At 40.9% G+C, this 12,246-nt stretch overlaps 1 protein-coding gene across 7 annotated transcripts in view; it reads left to right on the top strand.

The window, feature by feature from the left end:
* The window catches only part of LOC145986773 (lysosomal proton-coupled steroid conjugate and bile acid symporter SLC46A3), a 28,087-nt gene extending 22,577 nt beyond the window's left edge, over positions 1-5,510 (top strand). For all 7 annotated transcript variants that reach the window (XM_083121174.1, XM_083121171.1, XM_083121172.1 and 4 more), the window contains exon 8: positions 5,164-5,510. In XM_083121174.1, coding sequence (XP_082977300.1) covers positions 5,164-5,284 — 121 coding nt within the window. In that variant the 3' untranslated portion in view covers positions 5,285-5,510. The remainder of the gene's footprint in view (positions 1-5,163) is intronic.
* The last annotated feature ends 6,736 nt before the right edge of the window (positions 5,511-12,246 follow it).

Below are 12,246 nucleotides of genomic sequence, written 5' to 3'. Positions count from 1 at the left end.
AGGAATGAAAACAATGTAAAAATTGTGTTTTCACGGAAAATTTGCATTTTTAATTTATCTAAAATTATGTAAGCAGGTTACCAGTTTTTTGTGTTCACCATCGTATTCTCTACAAAATTTCCTGCAAAACTGCAGGTACCGATTTTACTTAAGCTAAATTTGTAAGTCCAGAAATTTCACAACAGCGCGCTCGTATTTCCCATAAGAAAAGCATTGCCCATAAGAGCCCATTGTGTCTTCTGAACGTGAAAACTACTCTAGGAAGGTCACTTGGTCTTTTGAATGGAACCAGGTGAATTTGAGGGTGGTGAAGTCGTTAAGTTGGTTTAGGAATGTAGTGAGGGAGGGTTCGCCATGTGTCCAGAGGAGAAAAATGTCATCTATGAATCTGAGCCAGAGGAGTGGTTTCAGTTGCTGGGAGTCAAGGAATTCCTGTTCCAGCCTGCCCATGAACAGGTTGGCATAAGAGGGGGCCATGCGGGTACCCATGGCTGTGCCACGTATCTGCAGGTAATGTTGATCACCGAAGCAGAAGTTGTTGCAGGTAAGTACAAGGTTGGCTAGTTGTATCAGGAAGTGAGTGCTGGGATTGTGGGGTTTAGGTCGGCAGTTAAGGAATGATTCTGTGGCATGGAGGCCATGGGCATGGGGAATATTAGTGTAGAGGGATGTGATGTCAACAGTTGTGAGGATGGTGTTAGGTGGTAGGGGTGGTAAGTTTTGGATGATGTTCAGGAAGTGGTTGGTGTCACGGAGGTAGGAGGGCAGGGCTTGGACGAGGGGTTGGAGGTGAGAGTCTAGAAAGGCTGAAATGCGTTCAGTGGGTGAATTGTAGCTGGACACAATGGGTCTCCCGGGGTTGTTCGGTTGGTGAATTTTCGGGAGGAGGTAGAAAGTGGGGGTGCGGGGGTTGTCAGGTATGAGTGAGGAGATGGTGGAATTGGATAGGCCTTCAGGGGGTCCTCGGGAGAGGACAAAATCCCGAATTTTGTCAAGGTGTGTGGTAGATGAATCAACCGTGGTGGGCTTGTAGGTTGATGAATCAGAGAGTTGACGGGAGGCTTCTGCCACGTAGTCAGAGGAGTTCATGACTACTGTGGTGGACCCTTTATCGGCAGGGAGGATTTTGATGTCCGGGTTGTTGCGGAGGGACCGAAGGGCTTGGTGCTGGGCTGGGGTTAGGTTGTGGTGGGAAGAGGAGTTTTGGAGGTATGTACTGTCAGAAACATTGTTGACAACAGAGGTGATGTATCTTTCAAGAGGGTGGTTGTTGGGAAGGGAGGGGGGATCATGGGGATAGGGGGGGCAGAATTGGAGGAGACTGGGATGTATGTCTGAGGGATTAGCATTGGAGGGGGGATTCTTGGCCCAAAAATCGTCCACCTGAGTCTGCGGGCGAAGGTTTGTATGTCAAATAGTAGCCGGAAATTGTTAGGGGTGGCGGCTGGGGAGAAGGTAAGACCTTTGGAAAGAACGTCAATTTTGGTGGTTGTGAGGTTGTGGTTGGAAAGGTTCAAGACTGAGGTGCAGTCAGTGGGTGGAGGGGGGTGAGGAATGTCAGTGTGATGGGGGCATCTTTTGTCCGAGGACTGGTGCTCTTCTGTGATGTGGTGGGAGGGGGGGGCATGGTTAGAGATGGTAGGTTGGGGTGGAGTGGGTAGAGGTAAGGGTGGATCTGGAAGTAAGGGACATTCAGTTTTGTGGTGGTGTTGTGGTGGGAGGGGGAGGGTGCATCCTGCATTCAGGGCTTGTGGGCAGAGAATGGAAAGTTTTTGCAGGTGTTTCTGGTTGAGGTTGTGGGCTATGGACTGGGAAAGGTTCCAGAGTGTACCACACCAAAAAAGCCATCCCATTCTCCCTTGCCCTCAGAGGCCAGCACCTCAACTCATCCCCCTCATCCCGCCAAAACTACAACCTACGCCTGCACCAAGCCCTAACCAACCGTGGCTATCCCTCCACCCTCATCAACAAACAAATCACCAGAGCCAACTCCCACAACCGCACCAAACAACCTAAAACCAACCCTCCAACCCTGATCACCCAATACCACCCCCATATTACGAAAATCAGACATACCCTCCACTCCCACCTCCCCATCCTGCACAGTGATCCTGATACCAGGGACATCTTTCGGGATAAACCCAGGGTCGTCTTCCGTCGCCCCCCCCCCCAACCTCCAAAACATCTTGGTCCGAAACACTCCCACCCCATCCACACCACTCCCCCCAGCTCACAGGTGCAACATACCCAGATGCAAGACCTGCATGGGGCTCATCACCTCCCCCACCCTCCTGATCCCCACAGCGGCAGGCGAGTTCACCCTTCACCCTAAGGGCACCTGCCACTCATCCAACCTAATTTACACCCTCATCTGCCAAATCTGCGGCAACTTCTACATAGGCGAAACCTCCACCCCCTTGAACCTAAGGATTAATAATCACCGTTCCTCCACCCAAAACTCCGATTTCACTGTTGCCATCCACACCAACAGCCATAACACCACCTTCAATAACTGCTTCCGTGTTGCCATCATCCATCTTTTAACCCCCCCCCCCCCCCGCTCTGACACATCTTTCCGCAGGTGCTGGGAAAGGGCCTACATAACAGGCACGCACGCCACTATACCCCCCCAGACTCAACCTAGCCAACCAGTAACCCTTTCCTCTCCTCCCCAAAATTACCCACCCACCTTACAGTAAACACTGGTGAAAGTACTTCTCGTCATCTATCAACTGTTTCTGGCAACACTGATCGTAGAGACGCTACGGTCAGTATTCTGTGCCTCTTCGCCTAGTAACAGATCTTTTTTCTTCAACTTGAAAATGCGACATAGATCGCGCAATATAGAATAATTTCTCTTGGTGTGGAAAGTGTTTACTGTCTCCTTCATCATTAGTGTATATATATATATATATATGAATGGATATATATATATATATATATATATATATATATATATATATATATATATATATATATATATATATATATATCACTCTCACTCTCTCACTCAAATGAGCAACAACACATGCTGTCAGCCATGTCACATATAATCAATCTCTTTAACAAGCATAAGACAGTGGCAACCTTGGCAATGCTATTTGCCACCTTTCATCACTCTTAGAGGGATTCAACGTGATCCATTTTCATGTAAAGTTTCATAATAGTATACTGAATAATTTCAATATGTCTAATTGGAGAATTTCTATGAAATATGGTTAGATAGAATCAATGAAAAAATGGTGATTGATTGTGAACTACGTATTATTTGTTTTATTTGTATTTTTTACAAATGGCTTTTATGCCATTTTTGGGTTAATTGCAACAATGAGGATGAGTGATGATTACATTAAATTGATGAAGAGACACTCATAATGAACAACCATACCCAACTCAAACCTAGGAACTTCAGTGGGAAGATCAAAAGTCAAACAATACGTTATAGACTGGTAATGTGTACCTTAGCTTGGTGTATACATGTTTTCCATACTAATCATAGGGGAAGATACCATGTTCAAACATTTCTTCAATTTTGATAAGCATTCCTCAGAATTAATTTCACACTGCGAATATACAAATGTCATACAATGAGTAACTCCATGCCTGCCATCCTGATGCCCCTTAAGTTACTTCACCATTCCACTTGGGTGGTATCGTTCACTTTGGGAATTGCTTCTCTAGCTCACCTTCATTTAAAGGGTACAAGTACTGATATTGAAAATTTCCATGTTCTTACAACTGTGTTGTGAATTTGATATTTTTGGAATATTGCTCTTAATTCCATTCCTTTTGGTAAACCATTAAGCAGTCTTGTTTACTTGTAGTGTATCAAAGAAACATTTTTTAACTATCTGAAATAGGTAACCACTATATATGTTATTTACATTATATTCATGTTGAGGGGAATAAACAACGTGGTTGATAATGTAAGACGTAAGCGAGTTACAAACAATATATCTGCAAAACTCATCGAGTTCCCAAGTAGATGGCGGCAGAGGCCACCGAAATTAATAGAACCTTTACAAGTAAGTTTCGTGGATATATCTTTAGTAACTCGCTTACGTCTTATACATTATAATGTTGACAAAAGTTTGAAATGCCAGGGGTCCTAGGTTCGAATCCCAGCATAGACATGTGTTCTCTTTGTGAGAGTCCCTTTATCAATTTTATCACATCATCACTCGTCCTCATCGTCATGATCAGCCAAAAGTGGCAAATCAGTCATTCAGTCAATTGACAAAAGTTAACTGCAGATGTATCCTTCTTGCTGAATTTCTCATACATTTTCCTAGTTGCCATAATAGTTGGAACTGGTGATACAACAAATATGATCTGCATAACATCATTGAACACACACACTTTAATTGTTGTATCTTTCCAAGCATTTTGCTATTCCAAAATCTCTTCAGTAAAAATTCATGGAAAAGTATTGGCTGAAAAGTCTAAACAATGTAGATCTACTTGAAGATCAAAAATGAATCTCTTGTGGCGGTTCTGGTGTTATATCGTCCCATTGATCCAGCCTTAAAAAAAAAATGTGAAAGTTGGTAAACTATAATGCTTAGTAGTTAAAGGAAAGGGAAATTGCTGCCAATAATCTGGAAATACTTACTTTACATTGAAAAATAATCATTGTAGACAGTTATACAAAACTTCTCACTGAAAATTGCAGGATTTATATTAGCCTTGCCTGGACAATGCGTAATCATGTTTGCTTCTCTTTATGGATAATGGTAACAAGAAGGGAGGAGGTGCTGCTCCATCTACTGTAAAATTCATAAATGTTTCTTCATTGCTTGTCTGGGTCTGAATGAAGTATTTAAGGATGCCGCCTCAAGAAGAAATTTTTTGACCAACAGTGACCAACAACATGCTTCTCAGAGGACAACAGAAGTTCATACATGAGAACTATATTGATAAAAGAAAACATAAGTGTGTAATGTTTCACCATGGCAAAGAGTTTGTCTAGAGTTATTTCTGTTTGAATGTCATGCCAAGATTGAAGTGCCTGAAATATTCATATTTTCTGCAGTGTTCTTTGATATATCAGTTTCCATTTGTCTCCAACTTTTCTGAAGAGAAAGGAGTGTTAAATTGTGTGTGTTCCCTTCCTCACCATTCCACTAGTGAAATGCACATCTTGAGACTTCTTTCATTTCACAGACTCATCCATATGAGCCTCAGGGGCCAAGACTTGGAAATGGAAGAAGATAGAACAGTGCAAGAGGAGAATTCCACAAACACTACAGAAACGGGGAATGAAGCAGTTATTGAAAGTTCATGAAAATGAAGGTGACGTCTGTGGCTGAGTGGTTAGCACATAGTGCTGCGACGCCCAGGAATGGGTGTTCTTTGTGAGAGTCCCTTCATAAATTTTATCATGTCTTCACTCATCCTCATCTTCGCAATTAGCCAGAAGTGGCAGAAAAGTGAAGTGAAATAAACCAAATCAATAAGCAATCATGAAAATGAATTGCAAATGTTGATATATTTTTGTACAATATTATAATGAAAATGACCTTATGAACAAACTCAGTGGTGTTTTCTTCATGTGCAAGACACTGAATGTTACCTTGTTTGCAATTACATGAAAATTATTCACCTTAGAATGCATGTGTTTGAAATAAACCTTCCATTGCAGAGGTAAAGTTGAATGGCCAATTAGTCGACAAATACTTCAAGCCAGGCCTATGTGGAAATTGTTACCAATTGGGGAAGTTGGTATAAAGTTCAACAGTAGCATCAGAAGTACCTTGTCTAGGCTTCTCTTTGAACGATTAAGAAGTAATAGTGTTACTTCTCAAAATTGACAGAGCTGCAGCGTTGGGAAGTCCTCACCTATGAGTCCTCACTGTGAGCTTCTGCATTGCATATGCTGTGAGCACACAACTGGTGGGACTTATGGTGACTGTACTGCTTGATGCTGTAGGAGGGTAAAGAAGCTTCACCTTTCATAGATCTTCTGCTATAGTGCACACCAAGAACACTTCATGAAAAAAACACCCACACAATATGGCAAATGACATCTGTTCCCTTGTAAAAAAAATACATATTTTTACCTGAAAGTGAACATCAGTGAGACAACAGATGCAGACTACTCTGAAAAAGAAGGTGATGATGCCACCTGATTGTTGAAGCTGTCATCATTCCAAGCTAGCCACAAGAAACAACCAGTTTCACAAGTGACATGATCAGGAGATCAAGTTTTTGTACCTTCCAACCCATTTTAAACTATTTTCGCCATATTTTAACCTTTCCATCCCTGACAAAAGAATGAGATCGATCCAAAAATTTGGATGACACAAGAAGATCTGTTTCGTAACTTTATCAGTTTTAATATGTTGATGACACGTGGCATGAAATCCCACGATTTTTTACTTCATTACCTTATCATCAGTGCCAGATGCGTAAAGGGATCCAGAGTCGGGAACATTTGCTATGGAACCCATTGCAATAAACTTTTGTCTGAGGAGGTATATGGTTTTATGTGGTGGTTTCTTTCTCTGGAATGTTTTCATGGCCCACCATATGCCCTACTTCCACATCTACCATCTTTTAGTATATCTTCAGGGTCCATTAAGACTTCCAGTCAGTCATGACATCATGTTGCTCAAAATGATTAAAAAAAAAAAAAAAAACACTGTTGGCCTACCTTTGGCTCTCAACATAAATATTTATACCTAAACAAATACATTAACATCTGTTTACATCAAATAAATTCAAGGAAAACATGAACCCATGTTTTAACAGTAACCATATTTATTATTTCTTTATATGAATAGGAATGCTTTTTGCAACAGATTACTCCCAACAACACATGAAGACATGACCCTAAGTGGGAGTGGGGCCTGGAGCATATATGTACTGGACCTGAAACAAAACCTTTTCACATGAATTTTAAAAATGTGAAAGACCGTGTTTGTCAGTCTGTATTAAATATGTCCTAAATAGCCACAATAAGTAGGGTAATGTTTGATAAGCAATAAATTTGAAAGTGCTGAAGTTACCTGAAATCTGTTGAAACTGAGAATTATGGATCCGGATCCGAGAGTTTCATATCTCAATCCCATTATAATATTACCACACCTTAAAAGGTATTATGATCTTCGATTACAAAGAAATTTTTCGTTAGTCTTACAAGAATTTTTTTCAAGTGTTGTTCCTAAAATACTTTGCTACGCATCGGCTAACACACTCGTGCACAAATGTCCGAAGTGATTTTGTAAATGCCATTGAAACGAATATGTATTCATTCGAATATCTCGGATATAAAAACACACATAAATGTGAGGAGACATTCCATTCCAGTATGAAACCTTTAACACATATAACAAGATAGAAATGTTATACAAAAATTATACAATTGTTCTACAGTTACAGTTTTACAAATTAAATTAAAACATTATAATATATGCAGTGTTAAATAATTACAAAGTGTAAGACTAACAACTGAGGTTATCTAAGCGTCCCCCTCCGATTTCCATGAAACTTGGCAGTATAGTGGGGCCCAAAGGAAGAATTGCGTGTTTTTTTTTGTTTCAGCTAAAAAACTGTTTTCGGGGCAAGACCCCCTCAAATGTCAAGATGAGGACAAATTGAAGTGAGGATCTGACCCCTGTGTCCCTCCGATTTCCATGAAACTTGGCAGGTGTATAGTGGGGCCTAATGGAAGAAATACGTGTTTTTTTTTTGTTTCAGCTAAAAAACTGTTTTAGGGGGCAAAATCCCCTCAAATGTCAAGATGAGGACAAATTGAAGTGAGGATCTGACCCCTGTGTCCCCCTCCGATGTCCATGATACTTGGCAGGTGTGTGTATAAACGGGCCCAAATGAAGAAATACATGTTTTTTTTTGTTTCAGCTAAAAAACTGTTTTATGGGGCAACCCCCCCCCCTCAAATGTCAATATGAGGACAAATTTAAGTGGGCATTTGACTTATGTGTCCCCCTCCAATTTCCATGAAACGTGGCAGGTGTATAGAGGGGCCCAAATGAAGAAATACGTGTTTTTTTTTGTTTCAGCTAAAAAACTGTTTTACAGGGCGAAACCCACTCAATTGTCAAGATGAGGACAAATTGAAATGGGGATCTGACCCCTATGTCCCCCTCCGATTTCCATGAAACTTGGCAGGTGTGTGTATAAACGGGCCCAAATGAAGAAATACGTGTTTTTTTGTTTCGGCAAAAAATTTGTTCTAGGGGGCAACCTCCTCTCAAATGTCAAGATGAGGACAAATTGAAGTGGGGATCTGACCCCTGTGTTCCCCTCCGATTTCCATGAAACGTGGCAGGTGTATAGAGGGGCCCAAAGGAAGAAATATGTGTTTTTTTTGTTTCGGCTAAAAAACTGTTTAAGGGGCAAAACCTGCCTCAAATGTCAAGATGAGGACAAATTGACGTGGGGATCATCTGACCCCTGTGTCCCCCTCCGATTCCCATGAAATTTGACAGGTGTATAGAGAGGCCCTATGCCCCCTGTTTCTTCCTATACCATATTTACGTGGTTTCGGGGTCAGATCCCCACTTCAATTTCTCCTCATCTTGACATTTGAGGGGGGGGGGAGCCTCTATACAAATGCCAAGTTTCATGGAAATTGGAGGGGGAGACTTAGACCTCCCTAGTAAGTGTATTAATTAATTACAAATCGCGCACGGGCGCACGCACACTATGTATATATGTGTATGTATATTATATATATATATGTATATTAGCAGGTAACAATATGTTATAAGCACATTCTTACTTTCCAAAGAAGCGCATGTGGGATGGCAAAACGGATCCGGATCCGAAAGTTCTGGATCCGTGGATCCGGATCCGAATAATTTTAGGATCTGGATCATAAGGATCCGGATTTCGGATCCGCCAGGATCCGGATCTGGCCATCCCTAATTTATACTGGCCACATTTCCAACTGGCAACTGAAAAACAGCGAGTCAACTAACAGTTGAATTTTCTTCAACTGACATTGGTCACTTCTGGGTCACAAGTCACCGAGCACTGTTAGCGGGATGAAGCAATTGAGCATCGGATACAACACGTATTGCCAAATGTACTGTAAAGTGAGAGAGTTCTTCGACAATGATGTCGGCTGCATCAGAAATCAAGGGGGGTGAAGGGTACAACTGCACACGTGGTCCTGCACTGGCAAAAACAGAAGTATACTTAGCAACATTACTTCTGGAGAGTGATGGTACCCCTACAACTTTTACTGAACAACTGAATTGGTTGCCACCCATCGAGCCCCTCCCCCCACCCAAAGACCACTGGGGGACAGAACTGTCCGTGAAGGAAGGTCAGCCGCCAGCTGGAAATTCGACCAGTGTAATTAAAAGGCAGTTTTAATGGCAGGTTTTATAATTTTACCTATTGATAGATAGGGACGCAAAGTTTTAGTTTTAACGATAACACCGAAAAGTTGAGGAAAGCAAAATAAAGTCTTCAAAATGTATTTGGGTAGGTTTAGTCTATGGGCCAACCAAGATGTTGGTATAATTTGGGGGTACTAATTTTCCTTTATACCACAGTTAAATGGGTGTCTAAGGATACATAAAACCATGCTTGCCATCTGAAAGTGGTAGCTAATAGAAATAGCGGCCTATCCAAAATGGCGGATGTTGACATTTGAAAAAGAAACTATATCTCTGAAACCAACGGCACGATATCAACAAACTTTTTTTTAAAATGAAAGTTTAATAAGTGCTCTATATTTAATGTTATCTTTAGTTTTTTGATAGGAGCAACCGTTAAGTAGTTAATCACAGATTAGTAAAACAAATTCGTATTTTTTACTACTAATTTTATCTATTATTAATTTGCTAATAATCTAGGCATCTTGAGAAGAAAATGTTCCAAACAATCATTGTAGCATAAACGCTTGTCTTTAATTTGACATATTACACTTGTTGGTTTTCACCTTAGAATTCATATAAAACAAATGAATTATGTAGTGTGTGCATCGAATACTTCTAGTAGCATGTATCCTTAGTCCTATATAATTACACGTATTGTATCTGGTATTGACTATTGAATAGTATATTATTGTTATATACATGCATACATCATAATTGATATTATTATTAATTATTATTAATTATAATAATAATAGTTGTTGTGTTGTTGTAGCATTAACTAGCCATTAATTTGGTTTAATTGTTACCGATGTTCTTGGAAGAATGTTATTGATTGATTGAAATTAAAATTTTGTATGCATCAGCACTTAGGCTATTTTCACCTGTCATATTATATGAGACCAAGCCTCTTACAATGTATAACAAATCTCCATGCGTGTGTCTAAAATCTCCTTACCCAGGGTAAAAAACAAGGGGGTACTGGAGCACTCAGCACATATATTTATATGAGCAATACACAGGAGACCATACATACAACCTTACAAAGGTAGCCTCCCTGAGGTCTTAGTGTAACATCGTCGCCTTGTGATCGAGGGGACCCGGTTCGATACCCTGTGGAGGCACAAAGTGGTTTGGATCCTACTTCGAACTGTAGGTCCACTCTGGATATTCCTATCTGTGCATAAAGTGTACTTAAAAAGAAAATCTCAAATCAAGGAACTTACAAAGGATTGTGCTGACCGTAGGTTCTACGCCAGATCCTCGTTGGTCTCCAAGACTGCAGTTGCTGAGGTGAAGTACGTGGGATTGTTCAGAAGGACATCATAATATACGTGTACACTCGTTATTAGTTATTACAGCCGAAATGTCTGCTTTTAAGAAAGTAAAAATCTGTAAGGACAGAAGACGGACCAGAGAAGTTATATTATATGTGGTGGAAATGCATTCACCAAAAGCAGTGCTGCCGTGAGCAGAAATTTTGATTGAGAATAAAGATGCATGATTTATTGGCTGAAAAATTTCGTCTCGTGTGTCGAGCCAATTTTACCAATATCAAGTCCTTAAGAATACTAGAAGCAGATGCTTCATCCTCCCATTTGTTTTCTGAAAGTCATCCTTGCTCATCAAAGCATGCTGAGAAACGCTTGAAATGGACACTCACAGATGGACACATCGTATACATCTAGAATTGTGTTTCGTGTGACAAAGAATGGAAATACAATAGAATATGAAGATAAGGGAAACACTTTCTCAAGTTCATGAGCTTCGAATTGATAAGGAATTACGTGGGACTGGAATTGAGAGGAGAGAGGAAAAATCATCGCAATCAAATCACGGGAGATCTTAGGTGCAGATACATGTTATCATGAATCTTATGACTTTGCCTGCACCAAATTCAGATCAGATAAACCTGGAAATATTGGTTGAAAGTAGTTAAGCAAGAAAATCGGCATGTAAAACCTCTGGTATATATTTTATCCAAGAAATTCGAGGGGTGAACCTCAAAGTTACTTCCTTTCAAAGCAATTAATAATGATGATTATCAAATATAAGAGTCTGCCGAGAAATGTTTCCGTTATAGCTTGTACCAAGAATTTGGTTCCTCCAAATGTATTCCAGCATGGACGGTACGATAGGTAATCTGACTTAAGATTTGCATAAAAAAAGGTAAAGTGCTCCCGTGTACATAGCACCATGCCATGAAGGCATATAGGGGGTGTGGGGGTAAGCCCCACACTTTCTTGATCTGGTCATGAGTGGGGGTGATATGATCAGCATCACGCCCCTGACCGCCTTTACCCCCCAGGGTTTCCCCTAGGTACCCATGTTATTCGACGCTGGGTGGGCGCCGGGGCCGCTTCCAACCTTAGAAAAGTTCCCGGATTTGAACCGGCCGGGGATCGAACCCGGGACCTTGAGCATGGTAGTCAGACGCGTTACCGACTGAGCCGCCGCGGCCACTCTTAAGATTTGCATACCACTCCTTTTTGAGTAAGATCTCCACCTGAAATTACATACCTTGTGGGGTCACATAGTGGTTGGATCCCACTTTAAACTGTAGGTCAGGATGCCGACAGACCTGGAAAACCGGGAAAAGTCAGGGAATTTGAGGTGTCAAAAAAAGTCAGGGAATTTCGTCGTCTTGACTTTTTTTTATTTTTTTTTAAAAAAAAATATTTACTTATTTAAAGATATCGTTATGGAACTCTGCACGGGAACAGGAAATCTCGTTCGTAAGTTTCGGCCTCAACTTTTAGGCCCCTTTTATGCACAACACAACCACGGCGCCAGAATCCAGTGATGGCAGGAGGAGAGAGAGAGAGAGAGAGAAAAAAAAATTTTTCTCGCCCGGGCTTCTCGGCGGGAATTTTAAATTCGAACATTCTTTGGAGGAAAA

This window comes from Lepisma saccharinum, chromosome 4, assembly GCF_977018435.1.
Source record: "Lepisma saccharinum chromosome 4, izLepSacc3.1, whole genome shotgun sequence".
Classification (NCBI taxonomy): domain Eukaryota; kingdom Metazoa; phylum Arthropoda; class Insecta; order Zygentoma; family Lepismatidae; genus Lepisma; species Lepisma saccharinum.
The sequence above is the reverse complement of the archived record's forward strand: the minus strand, read 5'-3'. Positions and strand labels throughout refer to the sequence as shown.